At 41.7% G+C, this 19,780-nt stretch overlaps 1 protein-coding gene across 5 annotated transcripts in view; it reads right to left on the bottom strand.

The window, feature by feature from the left end:
- Positions 1-19,780, bottom strand: part of prr12b (proline rich 12b) — a 73,501-nt gene that overhangs the window by 27,940 nt on the left and 25,781 nt on the right. For 4 of the 5 annotated variants that reach the window (XM_084927165.1, XM_084927167.1, XM_084927168.1 and 1 more), the window contains exons 2-4: positions 6,890-7,038; positions 4,680-4,841; positions 14-4,407 (exon numbers count right to left, since the gene is read on the bottom strand). In XM_084927165.1, coding sequence (XP_084783291.1) covers positions 14-4,407; positions 4,680-4,841; positions 6,890-7,038 — 4,705 coding nt within the window. The remainder of the gene's footprint in view (positions 1-13; positions 4,408-4,679; positions 4,842-6,889; positions 7,039-19,780) is intronic. The other variant, XM_084927166.1, reaches the window with a different exon arrangement.

The following is a 19,780-nucleotide window of genomic DNA, read 5'->3' as shown; positions in this document are numbered from 1 at the left end:
TTTTCTGCATTACCTTAAAAGTTCTGACTGGATCTTGCTGTGGCTGGTGAGATGTATGCTGTTGTTGCTGATGATGCAGTTGAGGGTGGGGACAGGAAACATGTTCTTGCTGGTGATGGTGGTGATGTTGTTGGAGCTGCTGATGGAGATCCGCCTGCTGCCTGTGATGTTGCTGTTGATGATGTTGGAGGTGCTGTTGTTGGCTGCACTGTTGCTGTTGGTACTGTTGCTGGTGATTATATGAAAGGGTTTGTGTTTTGTTCATATCCCGATGCATTTGCACTTTTCCTTCTTCCCGTCTGCCTCGCCCTCGACCTCGGCTACGCCCCCTCCTATTTTCTCCAGCCACAGATCCCATCAGGCCCCTACAGTAAGGAGGTTCTGGAAGAGGACGTATACGTGGGCGACCTCGTGGCCGAGGAGGTCCTTCACGTTTTGGTTTAGTTGGTTTCCTGCCCCTTTTCTTAGGACCATCGTGAGGGGGGGGTTGCGAAGGGTGTCCAAGAGAAGAGTAGCTGGAGGGGTGGCAAAAGTCCATGTCACCTATTTGTGGGCTTAGTCCACTTATTCCAGAAACCCCACCAGGTTTTCTACAACTGGACACCAAGTCAGGCAGCAAGTCAGGAAGCCGGCGATTGTTAAGGCGAATATCTGCTGGAACATCAGCTTTATCTTCGTCGTCCCCAAATTCATACTCCTGCACATAGTTTTTCTTTGTTTGAGGTTGTGGCTCACGTCGCTGTTTAAGCAAGTGAAATGAGCTGGTCCTCAGCAGTTTTTTGGGTCGAGAGGAACAGAAGATAGGAGAGGTTACACCAGTGCTGTTGGAATTTTCATCCGCTCCCACAGTTGCTATCATCTTGTTGACTAAGCTATCCTCTTGAACTGCTGAATTCAATCCCATAATGGGAGTTTGGGATTGGATGAGGCCAAGCTGGTCAGTATTCACAGTGGAAGGAAGCTCATGAGTCTTCAGACAGTCATGGTCTAAGTGCAGATCACCATTTCCTGTTCTTGAAAGTCTTTGGCAGTACTGTCCAAATCCTTGATTGCTTTGATGACCAACCATATTGTAGCCCTCTGCAGCACCTCCTGATTTTAAAGCCTCCATATCTTCTTGTATCGGTCCATGACCCTGGCTGAGGTTTTCTTGAGCACTGTGTCCTGCCCCCACACAGCTTGATTTGTATTCAGATGAACAAAACAGATCCTCGATCTCAGGAAAAACACAGTCTGGAAAGCAGATTGAGGTCAAAGGTGCACATTGCTGCAGTTGAGCTTGAGTCTGTCCTACTTTATCTGTCTGGCTTACTGTCTCAAATTGATGCTGTTTGAGCTGCTCTAACTGTGAGTGTGAGAGTTGTGTTTCAGGATCTGTGACCTGGGATTGCTGTTGTTGGGGTGTTGCTAAATGTATTGTCATCTGTTGCAAGTGTGAATGAGTTATCTGAGTGGTAACAGACAGTTGATGATGAGTGTGCTGAGTGTGTTGCAGAGCATGGGTGTGGGGGTGGGTCTGAGGTTGGCTGAGATGGCTCAAGTGTGAAGGGGTGTATAAGTCCAAATCTTGTTCAGAAAGGAAGTCATGAAGATCCGATTTTGTTTGTTGAGGATGCTGGTGGGTGTTAAGTCTGTGCTGTTGTGTATGTCTGTCTCCTCTATCTCTTTCCTGTCCTGTCACAGTCATATCAGCTCCACTTCTGTCCAGAGATTTTCCACTGTCTGTACCATTGGCCTGAGAAAGTGATTGATCTAGCATCTGTAGTGGAGATACTGAACTCTGACTGGCTCGTGTTTGATATGTTGGATGGGTTCCACTGTAGTGGGTATCTAGACTCTGTGAGGACCGGTTCTGTACATGGGATTCCAACCCAGCAGACCCTGCTCTTCTAACTGAACCCATCATAGCTTGCTGGTGTTGCTGCTGCTGGTGGTGGTGCTTCTGTTGCTGTTGTGGGGCTTGTTGGGAATCCAGCTTGTTTTGGATAGTGTGAGAAGGGACAGACTGTAACATGTGAGTTTGCTTGGGATGGTCTGGTGACATATTCATCAGAGTGACAGAGACATGGCTTTGTCGAGTTTGCTGTACATCTGGTGCATAGTAGGCATTGTCATTTGCATCTGAAGGCTTCTTAATCTCTATATGAGAATGACTTTGTGGGAGGGAATTACGATGACTATGCTGAGAATGTTGAGAGTGATGTGTATGCTGAGTGTGCAGAGAGTGCTGAGTGTAGTGCTGAGAGTGTGTGGACACATGTGAAGTGCTATGAGGATGCTGGGAGTTTGGGTGCTGTATGTAGGGATCACCTCTTCCATAATGGACCGCAGAACCCATTAACTCATTTTGCTGATGATGCGAGTGGATGGCATGAGAATGAGAATCAGATATTCTTCGTACCCCTGAAGTATTTGACTTTGACATGATCGAGTCTGACCTGGCCTGCTGTTTCTTCTGTGATATTTCTAACGGTCTGTCTAAGCTCACTGTATCATTAATTGCCATTCCAAGACCAGAATTGCTGGTAATGTTATTGGTACGAATGACACTCTGAAGCTGGTAGAGCTCTTCTGATGTCTTGTTAAGATCGTGTGTCATTCCCTTGCTCTCCCCATGAAGGATAGGTTGAGACAGTTGCTCAGAATGTGGGTGATGTTGGGAAGAATGGGAATTTGAGCTTTGTGGATGTAGTAAGTGGTGGATAAGGAAATCTTCACTGTTTCCTTCGTCTTGGGATTCCTCAGCTCCCAGCATGTTTGTGGCCTCTGTTTTGGTGTTCGGGGGTGTTGACTGGTACAACTGGTTCCGAGCTTGTCGGTTATCAGGGAAACCTTGTGGTGAGGACATAAAAGTAGGAGCTGGGATCGAAGACAAGTATTTATTTGCCCCTGAGCCTCCAGGGGACTGTACAGGTCGAGCAGCTACAGGAGAGTGCAATCCTGAATAACTGATAGTAGAATTGGTTGAGGGTGATGTACTAGACTCAGTCAGGTGATATGCGCTACTGCCTTTATTACCAGCAGCCCCGTTCCCAGTTACCGCAGAGCCTACTACACTGTGAATACCAGGTCCACTCCCAGCTGATCCACTCCCATATTCAGTGGATGGAGTGTGTGGTTTTCTGAGAGATGTTGAGACAAAACTTGAGTCTTGAACGATTATCTCTACAGAGAAGGAGCGTTCACCAGAGCCTACACCCATGAAGTCTTTCCCCCCACTGCTCCTTGCTCCAGTGCTCAAGTCCCGGACATGGGGTGAGTTGAAGCCATCATAATGCACATTCATGTGTGTAGATGGTGGCAGGCTGGGGGAATACGACTGAATGTGTTTCTGGGGAGGGGTCTGGTTTGGCAAGCTTGTGCTAGGTTTGGTCACAGATTGAGAGCCATAGGTGGACAGACATTGACTGGCTGCTGCTTGTTGTACAAGGGATGATGACACCACTGGGAGAAGAGGTGGTACTAGTGCTGACTGAGGTGTGGGTTGCTGAAGAGAGGGAGCAGACAGAGAAATAGTACTGGTCTTTGAGCTAGAAGAGGATAAAGAGGAGGTGGAGGACGTTGATAGTGGAGTTTGTGGGGTACCGGAAGAAGACGAATAGTTACTTGTGGAGCAGGAACTTTTGGCACCTTTAGTAGTAGCTGAAGAGGAGGAGGGAGTTGAGGAGCTGGATAATGATGAGGTATAAGCTGTTTGGATGACAGGTTGATATATCTGGGATTCCATCCGTGGTGAGGTCTTGGGGTCAGAGGATAGGCTCCGTTTCCCCAGTGGACTGCAGGACACACCAGCATGCTGATAATGGCTGACTAGCTGGTGGTAGCCAGATGAACCACCAGAGCTGGCATAGGATTGTGATTGTAGGGTTGTGGTGTGGGCTGAAGATGAGCGAGGGTAATGCTTGATCACACTATCATGGCGGGAAATTGCTGTCTGTGGAAGTGGCTGAGGCTCAGGAAGAACTGCAGATGGCAGGGCTGCCATCGATGAGGACATCGAGGCATTATATAGTTGAGAGGATGAGTTATGAAGCTGAGAGGGCAACAGATTAAAGTGGGGAGGGGACAGGTGGCAATTGGAGGAAGTGGAAGGGTCTTGGGTCTGGGGAGTTGCAGATTCCTGGGAGCCCCGGAAGGCAGTGCTCTGGGAAGACAGCAAGTGATCAAAGCCCAAGCTGGACTGAGAGGATCTTTTGATATGTACCAAGGGATCATGTGGGGATATCAAGCCGTTAGAAGTTCGGCTAAATGTAGTTGTATCCTGCAGGGATAATGAGGGAGTGAATGATCGTCCAGAAAAAATGCTAGGATTCTGGTATGCAGAAAGGGCTGAGGAGGAGGGAAAGGAGCTTGAACCTGGAAGTGCCCCTGAAATAAAGAGGTCCGTTGGGGCCGGTGTATGCATGGCTACAGGACACAATATTACATAGAAAGTGTTGGTCAGTCTAAGTCATTGAAAAAATGAACTTCTTTCAAAAGTTCATTTTTGAAAAATTGTCAATTGTTTTACTTTTATTTTCAGACTACAGAAATTTTACTTTTTGCTTATAGAATCAGTGAAAATACTTTTAGGACTGAAATTTGACTTCGTTTTATTTTAAGTTTAAGAACTAGGACTGACAATAGTTTGTTTTTATTTATTTTTTTAAATGTTGTTCCTACAACAGGCTGACACTCACCAGTCTGCCAAGAGGATGTGCGGAACTGAGAGAGAAGGGAGGAAGCAGAGGGTGAGGGCTGTGGAGGCCGTGAATCCAGAACTGAAATCAGATTCATGACAGAGGGGTCGGGACCTGAGGGGCTGGCATGATGGAGACTGGAGTCAAACAGCCCTGACAGACCTTGCAACAAAATACAAACCTCAGTTACTTGATATCATAGATGATATAAACAGTTTAGAAAATCTTCAGACTTTGAGCTACCAATGTATCGCACAAGAGCAAACTGGGTTTTGGCATAAAAAAATAAAAATAAAAATACTGATGGTATTTACAAAAAGAGCATAGTGACAGGACTGCATGAACCCACACAGAAAGCAGGTCTGGCCCGGATCTGGTGTCAAGCCGGCACTGCTGGCTGGCTTCTGGCGTGGTAAGTGGTATGTCATCCAGATATGGGCCAGGCCTAGCAATGATGCCACTGTTTATGTGATGGCATGCCACATCTGGCTTGATTGTGGTTTGGTTTATGTGGCCCAGGCTCATAGAGAACAGGTCTGGCCCAGATCTGGCGTCACACTGGCACTTCTGACTGACTGGTGTCATGGCAGGGTGTATGTCAACCAGATGTGGGCCAGGTCTGGCAATGATGGCAATATTTATGTTCCTATTTTCCTATTTTAGTTAGAGGACCCAAATGCCTTGTTGCAATACTATACTGCTACGGTAGCCAATGTTTCAAATGCAGGTTTGACAGGTTTGTGAGTGTACACTTTATCCAAAACCTAGTGACGGTTTACTCATGTTTACCACCGGGTGGCTGTAGCTCAGGAGGTAGAGCAGGTCACCTACTGATCGGAAGGTTAGTGGTTCGATCCCTCGCATTCAAGACTATGAATGTAGTTAGGAAGCACTCAGTTTAGATAAAGTGTGTGGTTGGGTGAATGTGGCATTTTGTATAGAGCACTTTGAGTAATCTGGGAGAGTAGAAAAGTGCTATAGAAGAATCAGTCCATTCAGTCTCTGAACAGAGATTCGTCATGTTACTTTTGCACTATTATGTTCCAGCACATGTTGTTATTACATGGCTTGATTAAGGTACACATTAGGCTGACATCTGGGGCCAGAGCTGAAACTGTTCTGCAACTGGCCTTGTGCTGGCCCATGTGTGGGCCACCTCTGGCAAACCAGATCTGGGCGACCAAAGGACCATCATTCTTTGCGGTATGTGGGTCAGATCCGGGCCATACCAATTATGCTATGTTTGAAGATGTGAGAACTCTGCAGAAAACTGTCTTTCTCAAGGCCCAAAATACAAGGAGGAGACTATTTAAACACCCAAACTGATTTGAATTTCTTGTGTTTGTGACACAAGCATACAGTGTTTGTGAGATACAATTTACGGCTAATTGCAGCGAGATTTAAAACCGAAAAATATCAAAAACAGTGTACTGATTACTGATTTTTGTGGGATAAACAACATAGGCCATGGAGCTCAGCTGCTGTAAAATAAAACTGAGAAGCATTACACAGATATGGTTATGAATTTGTATTTCCATACATAGCCTGCTTTTCTTCACCTTTTAGAAAATAATACTACTTCTCTATCTCCATCTTTTGCCCTTGAGTTTTGTTTTTTATTCTAAAGAAAGAAAACAGTTTGATTTTTTTCTCCTTTTCCGTTTGGCATGTACATTTGTACTCCTTTGTTCCTTATAGTCCTAGTCCATTCTGTCTAGTAGTCTACCTTCTTAGTACCTACCATCTGTGTGTTGAAAAAAAAAACACTATACCCTATGGACGGAATCAAAACAAGAAATCCAATATAGTAGTCAAAATATAGGAGTAATATCAAAACTGTAACATACCATAAAATACTAAGATTTATTTATATAAACCACACTGCATTTGTACATTATGGTTTGTATATCAGTTCAATATATTTCAATTTTCAATTCAATTTTATTTATATAGTGCAAAATCACAGCAATGGTCACCTCAATGCATGTTATATTATAAGGTAAAGATCCTACAATATACACTTCCCTCCTACAATATCCTATAATTACTTCCCCTCCCTTTCCAGTTCAGACATTTATTTCACGTTTCTTTTTGTGTGGGTTATTTCTATTTACAGTTTTGTTCATATGATGATAGAAATAACACTGTATAGTTCACTCGAATATAATATTTAAAACTTGCATTTATACAATGCACAACCAAATCCTTACCTAGTGTTCGTCCACCCCAAGCTCCACCCTGTCTTGAGCTCCCTGGGTGATGACTTGCTGCATAGCCTTGAAGTGGGTGTGGAGTGCCATAGGTTTGACGGTGGAGTAGTTCTGACTCTGGGTGGTATGAGCGGCTCCCATACACGAGGCTGGGGAGCACATGGTTACTGAATTTGACTTAAAACTTAAACACAATTGCTTAAGTACAACTATATTCCATCAGAAGAAATTAAAAGTAAGTACCAATTAGCATGGCAAACATAGTGCTTTAAATATCTTGGAGTCATAATACCTAAGGATCTTACAGAACTATTAGAACGAAATTACTTACCAATACAAAAGAAAATTAAGGAAGATATAGCGAGATGGAATCTAATTCCATATTTAAGTTTATATTCGAGAATAGACTCAATTAAAATTAATATACTTCCTAAATTATTATATTTATTTCAAACATTACCAATAAAAATTAACCAGAAACAATTTAATGAATGGGATAAAATTTTGTCAAGATACATATGGCAAGGAAAAAGGCCCCGAATTAGATTCAAAACCTTACAACTTAACAAAGGAAAAGGGGGGTGGGGCTTACCTTCTCTTAGGGATTATTATTGGGCAGCACAATTACAGCACCTATGATATGCTGGTGTAATCCTTCATATGACACTCAATGGAAAGTTATTGAGGAGAGTCTGACCTCCATCCCCATACAAGCTATTATAGCAGACAGCAGCCTGCAAGATTTAATAAAAACTATTGAAAATCCATGGATCAAGTTGACTTTTAAAATTTGGGAAACAGTAATAAAAGAATATAAACTAGAAGAGGATGTAGCGATTCTTAAGTGGTGTGCATACGACACACATTTTGCTCCAAATAAATTGGACACCAGATTCAAAGATTGGACAAATAAAGGATTAACAGCTTTATGTATGGTAATGGAGGAAGGCAGACTAATTAGTTATGATAAAATGAAAGATAAATATTCACTAGAAACACAGGATTTTTATAGATATCTACAGATGAGGCATTTTGTCAACAAAAAGATAAAAGCTAAGGCTGAATTAAGTAAACAGCTGCTAGACGTATTTAAAAGGGCATACAGTTCAAATAAAAACAGAGGTATTATAGGTGACCTCTATAAAGGATTGACAAATATGAAATTACACTCGACTTTATATATTAAAACAAAATGGGAAATGGAGGGAGGAATAGAGATAAAGGAGGAAGAATGGACAACAATATGGGCATATCAATGGAAATGTAGCAGCTCACAGAACTGGAGTGAATTTGGGTGGAAAAGCCTGATAAGATATTTTATTACATCTCACCAAAAAGCTCACTATGAAGGTAACCCTCCCGCTTGCTGGAGAAATTGTGGAAATACAAATGCAAATCACTATCATATTTTCTGGGACTGTCATGTTATTAAAACTTGTTGGAAGGGAATACATGCAGCAATACAAGAGATATTTGGAAGATATTTACCTTTGGAAAGTAAAACTCTATCTTTTGGACTTATGCCAGAAGGATGGACAAAGAACGATAAATACTTGTTTAATATTTTACTGGCAGCAGGCAAAAAAGCCATCACAAAAAAATGGCTTTCTTCAGAGCCCAACTATGAACATGTGGATGAACATCACAATGGACATTTACAGGATGGAGAAAATGACAGCAGATGTGAACTACAAGAGGGACCTGTTTGTATCACGATGGAAGAAATGGATGGACTAAATTAAAAAACGCAGGCCAGTTTTTGATTTTGACGGTGTTAACTACTTGAAGACTAGAGGAAATATTAGTTATATTAATGGAAACAAAAACACACTCCCTACATGCCTTTTGAATTTTTTTTCCTGCTTTGCTTCTTTTTCTATTTTCTTTCTTTTTTTTTATTTTCTTTTTTTTCTTCTTTCATTCCTTTTGTATGGATATTTTAGTTGTTTAAATACAGAAAAAAGAAAAATACATGTAGTGACAAATTGTTGAAGTTGATGGTATTGTACAGTGATTCCTAAATGTCAATTTAAAAAAATAATAATAATATTAATAATACGCATTTTATTTCAAGTTAATCATTTCAGCTGAGTGCACTCTCTGTGTTGCTGTTTATTTCAAAATGAACAAACAAACAGCTCTGAAACTTTAAGTTGGATATGTTTAAACACTAAATATAATGCACTTTAGTATGTTGGCAGATTTCAGTGAATAATTTTTATTGACTGATAGATACTGATGTGTGCTCTGTTTTCCAATGGCTGCAATTCCAGCAGTGTAAAAGAGACTTTGTCCCGGTCCTGACCCAGAGTTTTATATAAGACCCAAAATTATCCTTCCTTCTGAGGAATTCAGTTTCCTTCCTCCTGGAACACTTGTGGACATGCTCTACCTTGTTATTTCATTATGAATGTTAAAAATAAAAGTACATCAGACGTGAAGTCGTTTTATGTCATTTATTTTGGCACGTTTCATTACAACACTTCGTGGACTAGTACAGCAGCAGGTACAGGAGTTTGTAGTGTCTTTGATCTCTGCTGACACCGGTCAGAGGGAGCCACAGTGACTCTTGTGTGGCCGAGGTGTACCCAGTCATGATCACACTGCTTTGTCTAAAAAAATAAAGATGTTGTTTCCATTACCTAAGTTTAAGCAGCCCTGCAGTCTGTACTGGGGTGACAGCTGAATGTGTGCCTGAAATAAAATTATAGCATCCAGTCACTATCACATTGTTGCATTTCAATTTTTATTTAAAGTTTATAAATGTTGTTTGATTCTAGCTATGCTGCCACATAGCTACAACTAAGATAAGCGTGAGATCCAAGTTGTGCAATGTACCAAGAGCACTAAGACATGCAACTACAATTGTTAATGTGTCATAATTATAAGTAAATATCTGGACTTTGTGTATGTAAACATGCAGGATCCATACAGAGCCACTACCCTTCTCCCCACTAGGTAGATGAGATCACAACCTGGTCCTGTCAACACCTCTGTATAGCCCCTTTTTTATTAGTTCTTACTCAGATCAACTCACCACGGCTCACCACGACTCGACTTAGATCGACTGGTTTTCTATTACAATTAAGTACCACCTAATGTACATAGTCATTGTCATAGCAACCCAGTCGAGCATCGCGTATTTAATATGCAACAATAGGTTTTCAATAGGTTTAGTACTGAACCCCCCCCCCCGAGTCTGCTGCTGGAAAAGGTACCAACGCTACGGAAGACATCATGTTTAGTGCTGGCACCAAAGAAAGCCATCCCTTCCGGCCTTAATGATTTCAGACTACTTGCCTTGATGTCACATGTCATGAAGCTGTGTAGCCATTAACGGGTTTCGCGACCACATAGTTGCACTCCTGTAGCAGATCGTACATTATTCCCAGTTCCATGTGTTTCACCACCTCCACCTTGCACAAGTGGCTTACAAAGATGACACTGACTAAGAACACAGGTTGGCAAGGTTAAAACATATCAGAGTAAAATTCTAACAATGATAGTTACAATTTAAAATTAGAATGTCAGCATTACTGAAGAACACATGCATACCTACAGCTACAATGGATTGGAGACTACCTGCTTTTTTCTTCACTTTTTAATAAAATCCATCCTGAACCTGTCGGTGAGTTTATGGTGCAAAAACCAAACAGTGGCCAAAAACAGTCTGAGGTTTACACTGTAAAAGGCATTTAATTCAATAAGGAAAGATCACTTGGAAGAATTTAATGTGATTTATTGAGATTGAGAAATTCATTTAGACGGAATCCCAGCAGTGATAGGATTTAGTACAGGACCCTCCGGAGTCAAGAACGCTGTTGTTTGAGACGAAGAAGATAGAGGCTTGAATAGAGCTCTGGCTGAGGTGTTTGAAGGGGAGAATGTGCGGAGCCCAGATTTAAACCTTGCAAAGCGAGTTTGATTGATGATTGGACCAGAGTGATGATGTCAGTACTGAGATTGACAGTGTGGGAAAGCAGTAGAGGTGTAAACCGAAAAGCAGTCAAACACCCAGGAAAGCAGGTAGATGAGTGATTATTGAACTTAATCATAAGCTTCATTATTGTTTAAAGAGGTTCATATGGTTGTGACTAACCACCTAGTAATGTTTAACACTAATATTTTCACTATTGTGTGTGTGTGTGTGAAGTGTTAGAACATTTCCTCTGTGTGATCAGTAACTGAAATATGAACTACATATGCCTTGTATATTTCTTCGCTCTTTTGTTCTAGGACAAATTTCTGACCCTGAGATGGTGGTATCTGGGGCCAAATTAAGCCAGTCTGAGAAGGAACTGATTCTGTCTCATCCTGGGACTGTCCCACGTGGTTCCCCCATGACGTACCACTGTCCATCCATATGTCCAGTGACCTCATCCTGTACCACATGGCTCCAGAGTTCCCAGACTTTTCTTTGATGCAGCACTTTTTCAGAGGTCCATTTTGCCCAAGTTTACATCTGTTTATGCTTCTCTACTCCCTTCAAGTTTGACTACAAATGTCCTGGGAAATTCAGAAGGGAACCAGGCAGCAGTCTGTATGTCTTGTATGGGCACGGCAACGCAAAGCATGGCTGACTTCCAGTCATTTTCGGGAGCTATGCTGTTGCCACAAGGGGTATGAGGAGCAGGATTCTGCAGTAAAGACCCCAGCTGCTGAGATCTCAGTTTTGATTTTATTTGCATGATTTGTATTTTTAATATTTGTTTTGTAGTGTTTTAATCCACTGTGGACTGGCTGGACAACGGACAAACTGGTTAACACCTGTTGCGGTGTGGGTGTGCCCTGAGGTGGCCTATCAGCTGCTGAAAGGACCTGTTAAAAAAACTGTCTGAGCACCAAAAAGGGATGAGGGCCCAGACTCTAGAAAGTAGGAGCACATATAAGCCAGGTGAGAGAGAGAGAAGGACATGCTGCCTGATCACCAGGTGAAAAGGCTTGCGTGAAGATGGGCCCATCAACACGGCACGGCCATCCATTTCTGGTCACAGAAACAGCGAGCAGTGGGAAACAACGCATATGATCGACACCAGGGCAGAGGTAAACCTGTACCTGTGTCTGTGAGTACTGTTTGTCATTCGCTGGCTGCAGCCCTATTGGTGGGGAGGGTTCCTATGGAGATTAGCCAGGCCAGGGGTTTTTCAGGACAATTTTATTGAGGGTTTGTGTTGGATTTTAGTTTTAAAAGAACATTTGTTTTATTGTTTAATTTTTTTAAATGGGAATAAATTTGTTTGATTAGACTTGCTCAGTGTCTTTGCCCTGGGCTCGATTTGCTTGCCCCCCTTGTATTAAAGGACCTTCTGGTGTGACATTCAGGCCCACCAGCTTTAGCGTGTTAAATTCCTTTATAGTCGCCTCTGTTTGGGCTTGTTGAGGTGAAGAGCAGTATTTAAAAAATGACGTGTCCCAGGAAGCTCACGTCAACATACAGAATGGCTATGCTACTCTGAGCCATTCACACAAGGACTACTGTCATGGTTCTGGGTCTTTGACCCACTGCTTTGTGTTTAGAGCTTTTAAACCTTGTTAATTCTTTATTGTTCTGAGTTTTGAAAAATGATTTGTGTTCCTTGGTTTTAGTTTTATACCTTGGTTTCCCTGTGTTTATGAGTTATACTTATTCCATATTGTTTTCGCTGTGTATTATGTATGTCTAGTTTAAATGTCTTACATTTATCAGTTCCCTTTAGCGCAGTGGTTCTTAACCTTGTTGGAGGTACTGAACCCCACCAGTTTCATATGTGCAGCCACTGAACCCCTCTTTAGTGAAAAATAAAATGTGATTTTTTTCAAATTCAAGACATTCATATGTTTTTACTGGTGCACAAAATGAGCCGTGCATGTCACGGCGGAGGCTCTGCCGAACCCCTGAGACCGACTCACCGAACCCCTAGGGTTCGATCGAACCCAGCTTAAGAACCACTGCTTTAGTGTCTCCCTCCTGTCCTCTTACAGTGACCTCTGTATTTTGTCATTTCGTATCTTCCAAGTCCGTCATCTCTTTCTTTGTTTACCTGTTGTCTGTGTCAAGCTTATGTTTCTTAGTCTGTCAGTGTTTCTGTTTGCTGTTTTATTTTGATAGTCTCTTGTCATGTGTACTTTATGTTCAGTTTTGCTTCCCATCTGTCGTTTTGTCTAACTCCCAGTTGACTCCACTCATGTAATCACCCTCCTGTGTATATATTATGCCAGTCTGCCTTTGTCTTTTGTTGAATCATTATCCTTTTTCTCCCCTGTGTTTCCTAGCTAGTCTTTTGTGAAGCTTATACTGTCTCCAAGAGTTTACATTTGGATCCTCTACTTGACCACTACTGGCAAGTTCAGGCCAGAATGGCAGTTATGGGACTGGTATGACACAACCTTGTCACTGATACCCGAAACAAGCTTAACTGTGGAAAGAGTTTGATGAAGTATTTATTGTTGAATTGAAGGCTAACTTAGACCTGTACTATTATAACACACTCATGCATTTGTACTTTGCACTAAATTGAACTAAGCTCTTGCCTTTATAACCTCTCACCTTTTCCCATGTGGTTATTTGCTAAAGACACTACAATCAGCCATTTCAATGTTGTCCTGTTTTTGTAATTAAAGAATGCTCGTCACTGTAAGGTCAGGGAAGAGGCTGTCTCCAGGGTGATCTCTGTGCAGTCCAATATGAACCTGACATTGGCACAGCACATCTAGAATTTCAGGGACATGGCGGGCTTGACTTTTTCCCTGCTTCTCTAGATATGAAGTGAGAATGAACACAATGAAAAGATAATTGGCCCAGGTGATGGTATTTCTCCTGACTGTGGCAATGCACAGTTTAAACATGTAAGCAAGGAGTTGCTCCTTAATATCAGCAGTACCCTTCATGGAGTATATCAGAAACTCATCGGTTAATGTTATGCTATGGGAGAGGGTTAGGGTCAGGCAGGCTTTCTCACCTACCTTCTTTGTTTTGGTCCAGTACACTAGTTGAGAAGTAGATGATGCAAAAGATCCTAAAGACACTTGGATGGAAATTTAGTGCAGAGTTTTATTTGTCTATCTGATGCATACTATCGGCTGAACAGGGCAGGAGATGGCAGAACTACGTCTTCCAACCTGGTTTCCAGGTCTTAGATTCCCAGCCTCATCCAGGGCACCTGTAGAGATAAAGAAATTAAATACAATAAAATAATAGTCTTGGCATATTTCCACTACCTGTGAACAGACCACAGAAGAGCAATCATAACCAAAACATCTCGTTAACAACATGCCTGCAGATGCCACTCCCAGAATCCCCAACAGCTAGAAAGCAGTTACAATGCAGTAAAACTGATGAAACTGATAATTCACTTCAATTCAATTCAGTTTGGGTTTGTTTGTTTTTTTTCAGCTAGCGCCAAATCCCAACAGTTGCTTCAAGGCACTTTATATTGCAAGATAAAGATCCTAAAATACTACTAAGATAACATATTTACAGTACTTGACAAGTGAATGTCACTGAAATATGTATGTGGATTGATTAAAATCTGTGAGTGCATGCATATTACCTAATTAACATGGAAGACTCTGAACAGGCTAGTTACAAACGTACTGCTAGATACTGCTACGTGAATTTTGTGAACAAGTTATGTAACAGATGAGTTGTTGTTTGGGCCGAGAGGCATTTAACAGTAAATTCTTTAACAGTACATATAACATTACCATACACATTGAACAACCTAATATCCATGAGGCAAAAGCTTACCAGCGGATGGCTGTATCACGCAGTCATGATCCAGCTTCACAGCAGTAGCAGCCATATCGCTACCTTCACCAGGCTAAGATGAGGCAAATTGACGTTTATTCATCATTTCATATAATGACCGCTTTTCAGTGGTAGAGTAGAACTTTTTTAAGGGAAAAGGCTTGGGACAACACTGCTTTTTTGACAACTGATTGTGCAGCCACTGAAATAATCTTCATTGGTTATTGCATTTATGTCTATTGCATAAGTGCAAATTCAGCACCTCCTGTCTTCTGATCACCTGTATCTATTTCTTCTTAATGGCTGTCCCAACCAGGAATGAATGAAAAGATAAGTAGGGCTGTTTTTGTGTACAACAAGAACAGCCTGGCATGCTGCAAAACTTTGATATTTACACGGTGCCATTTCTTCTGACCTGCAAAGAAGAAATCTGCTATCTACTTATCACTACATATTAGGATGTCCTGCTGCTTGTTATGAGCAACTTCCGATAAAAAAAAAAGTGTGAAAAAGGTCTATTATGTGATAATGCACTGCAGGTTATCTTACAAAATAACGTGAAAGTAATGTAATAAGTAATGTAATAAATCCACTACTTTCTCCAGTGAGAAATTCAGTAACATGCTGCATTACTTTTAGGAAAACTAACAAGTAATGTGAATGAAATTACTGTTTGTTTGTTTGTTTGTTTGTTTGTTTTAGTAAAGACCCCAATAATATTCATGACATGACAAGTATAAGTGTATTAACAGTTTAATTTGATTCTATTGTTGTACACCAAAACATTTGGTTACATCAGTAAAATTCATAAAATTGCTACATTTAATCTGTATATATAATATACTTTAAAAAAAAAAAGTATATTCTTGAAATATAAAATTTCTTCATTTCAAAATGTCTTCTTCAAAATACTTTTCAGGGGGCTTTTTAAATAGTTTGGTAATAACGAATTGCAAGCTTATAAGTGATTCAAGCATGGACCAGGTATTCAGAATGGCTATATGAAAGTTGTTGTTTTTTTTTAATTAACTTGTACAAAGAATGTTCCCATCCCTACCTGCCCACCCATGAGTCCTACTACACAGTCAATAAATCCACACAGGGTTTATCTTTAAAAAAAAATCAGAAGAACAAAAAATAATGGTAATGATAACAAAGAATAGAATAGAATAGAATAGAACAGAATAGAATAGAATAGCCCTTTAATGTGACTGTACATGTATAACAAAATTATAGGTGCTCCACACCAACGGTGCAGGAATAATATTTTTTTAAAAAGACATCAAAAATAAATAGCCAACAAAAGCAATATATACAGTCTAGAGGAATATATACAAAACAATAGAAAGGCAAATAAGATTAAAAGGGTGAGTCAACTATTCCCGTACCTTCCAGTCTGCTACGAAACATGTAGCAAACTTTTCAGCCATCAACTTGTGTGGCACAGATCGGAGTTCTTACTGAAGACTTCCGTTCAGCAAAGTCTTCCCTTTCAGAAGTTCTTCAAGTAAAGTAGACAAACTATCTACACTATCTTGACAAAACGTCTGAAGTCTGAGGTTGACAGGAAGCTGGATCCTCACAGGGTGCCCCAGGAGTGGAGGGGATGCTTAGGAGGCCAGTGAAAGTGGAAGCCAGACGGGACACTGGCAACAGCAGAGATGGACCCCCTCAGAAGGCTTGGCTGGCGGGCAGTGTGAAAGAGGCCAGCACCAAAGATGGGACCCCTCAGGAGGATAGACCAGAGAGGAGAGGCTGAGGTGGAACTCGTCTGATGGTCGAGCAACTGCATCATAAGAGACCCTCTGGTCCAGGACCTCTGGAGACCAGGAACTATGTCAAAGAAGACCCTCTGGAGGCTTGGCTAGGGACTGACATCAGCAGAGGTGATGGGGCACCGTGCCTTAGCTTGCAGCTGATGACGGTGACAAGGAAACAGATGATTTGGAAGGAGTGTGGTGATGATGGAGGAGGCAGAACCCCTCCAGAATCTTGGTAAATGGCCTGTCATTGAGGCGCAAATCCTTGTGCTCTGGCAGTGTTGAAACCACAGGTTCTGGCAACGTGGGCTCTGGATACTCAGGACACTCTGAGGATGCAGGATACTCAAGATACTCAAGGATGCTGGAGCAGGACATGCAGCCAACTCAAGCAAACGGGATACTACAAGTACACTTGGAGGTCGCTGGAGATACCAGTTGAGGTACAGTTTTTATCGAGACCCCAACACAGAGAAACAGTCTCTGATTTCGCCAGCTCAGGAGCAGAAAACAGTTTTTAACAACAAAACTCAGAATTAACACAGACTGGCTTAGAAAACAAAGCCTGAATTTTCATGTTGTACTCAAAGATACCCAGCTCATTTTCACAGTCACCAGGCTGTGAACACAAAACACAGCTAGTTTGGAAAAACAAAGTTCATTAACAGATTGGAAAGCTTGGATCACAGAAAACTGTTTTCATTTCAAGCTCAGTCTTAGTACTTGAATACTCTTAACAGAGGACACCAGTCATGGTACCATTGTGTGGCAGGCAGATCTGGACCCAAATGCAGGGCTCGGAAGACAAAAGATAAACTCAAAGGCTGGCAGGGCAGCTGGTGCTGATCGGACAATCAGACACTCCCTTTATCAGGAAGTCAGTGGCACAGGAGGGAAAGCCGTCCCAGGAGTTGGATAGCAGAAAAGCTGCACCAGTAATCTCACTAAAGAAAGCTCTAAATGAAACATCTCCAACTCTTCAACACTGTGTATGTGTACGTGTCCTTATGTCGCTGAAGTAAAACTAAACATAAGACACAGTGAACAAGAATTACCAAGATAAAAACAGGAAGACTCCACAAAGTATTACTGGAGCCCAATATAATGCCATCCAGAGTAAGCAGAGACATGGTGGGGGGAAAAATGAATGGTGGCTCAGAATTAAACACATATTTTTGAAGCTTAAAATACACCAAACAATTGACAGATAACATATCTGCATAATCATTTCCAACACTCTGAAGGCCAGAGAGGACAATTTGGATGCTCTCCAGGAATACACTGACTAGTGCTTCGATGTTAAGAAGGCACAGAGTTCCTCTTTCCAAGAACGAGACACCATGTTCAGAGAAATTGCCCAGAAGACTCCCCGAAAACAACATCACCACCCGGTGAAGACATTGGCGACATCCTCTTGTCTCTGGTCGAAATTCTACACCGGGAATTGCAATTCTCTTTGAATCTTTGGAATTTAGCCACTTGCTGCTGACCAGATCTCGCTACAGGGTCAATTCTCTAAAAGTGTCACCCAGGTCAGTGAAGAAAATCAAAACATTTTTCTTCTTTTTTCTCTATGTATTATTGTAGGGTCTACCTTGCAATGTAAAGCACCTTGAGATGACTGTTGTTGTGATTTGACGCTGTATAAATAAATTGAATTCCCAGTTCAATGAAGCTTCACTCAAGAGCTCCCATGCTGTCATCACCATGGACCAGTTCTACGTTTCCACGTAGAACTCTAGCTCTACCACGACCCCAGTGCCACTCCCTGGTGGTATTAATGCCACTCCAGATTAGAATCCACTGCCTTTATTTCTCCTCCTCTTCCCTTATTATCTATGTCGGCTATTCTTGTCAGTTCCTTAATTCAACATGATGTCATATCACCAACAGTCTCCGCAGCATAACGGTGGCAGTTACAATGTTCTTGTTTCTTTCATCCCTCCGTCTTTCCCCTTTGCATGTTTCTTCTGCCTTCTCTCACTGCACCGATAAGCTGTTTTCCTACTTGGGCACATACAACTCTCCACTAAGATTATGGGCTGTCCATTACTCTTTTCACTCTCTCTCACTCCCAAACCTCTCTCAATTAGTTTTTCTTTCTTTCTTTTTTTTGCTTCTGCACCCTTGATCTTTACACAGAGATTATTTCATCTGCTTGCACATGCGCACTCAGCATCAACATATTCACTACAGCCTCACAGCACACACGGACTCACACACAGGCACGCACATGCTCGCTCATATAACTTAATGTGCACATATATAATCAGTCAACACCAAGCACCACGTACGGGTCTACGTATTGCACGCTTATGAAACCTTTCTTACATCCGATGGACGTGTGTTTTTTCTCATTCACTGGAATGTCACACACAGCATTCAACATTAGCTACATACACACAACTCTGGGCACACTGAGGTTTCTTACATAGAATATGTGTGGAGCTGGTTCCAGAGAGAGGAGGTTAAAGATATTTAACCAGCTTAAAAAACTACAGGCAAACATTTTTTATTGCAAGAGCTTCATAGACCTGTCACAGCTACAGATGAACCTAAAACACCTGAGTTTCCTAATGTATTCGCAACTTGCTATAACTTTAGGGAAAGGGAAATAGTATTAAAAATTTTAATTTAATATTTCTCAACACAATTATTTATCCAAAAGGATAACTTTATGATAATTAAATTATTTATACATAACAAAAAGTTATGTATTGTACATATATATGGCCCAAATATCCCTCATTCTTCCACATTTTTAGCTGCACTCTCTGAACACCGACATTGCTCTTTTGTTCTTGGGGGCGATCTCAATTTTGGATTAAATGAAGAAATGGACAGACTCAGTACAGCTGGAACTCATGTGCAATTAATGACTTTGCAATGCACAGCCATGTCTTCACTTTAGACTTGTAGTCAAGACCGCCTAAACCAAGACCAAGACAATACCAAGACCAGAGGGTATCGAGACCAAGACAAGACCAAGACAGAGACAAAAAAAGTCTTTAAACTGCAGCCAGATGCTGCTTCGTTTACGGGTGTCAGGCACATTTATATGAGGTGCCGTAAGGGACATTATTACTGAAACGCTCTCACACACACTACTGAAATTTTAGCTCTCACACACACAACTGAAACGCTCTCACACACACAACTGAAACGCTCTCACACACACTACTGAAACGCTCTCACACACACTATGGAGGGATTGGAGCATAGCTGAGTCACTAGGTTATTCTGTTTAGATGTTGCATATTAGATTGCCCCTCGTTTCCTTACCCCCTGTGTCCCCCTCCGTGTATCTGTGAGTTCCCATGCCTCATCTCTCCTCCTTGTGTTTTCCCCAGCCTGCTATGTCTGTGCTCTCCCTGTGTTCTCTCTTCCCTTCCTGTCTGTGTCTCT

Source organism: Perissodus microlepis, chromosome 4 (assembly GCF_051167445.1).
Source record: "Perissodus microlepis isolate ML-2025 ecotype Zambia chromosome 4, ASM5116744v1, whole genome shotgun sequence".
NCBI classification, from domain to species: domain Eukaryota; kingdom Metazoa; phylum Chordata; class Actinopteri; order Cichliformes; family Cichlidae; genus Perissodus; species Perissodus microlepis.
Note: the sequence above shows the minus strand (reverse complement) of the source record. Positions and strands in the feature narration are given on the sequence as shown.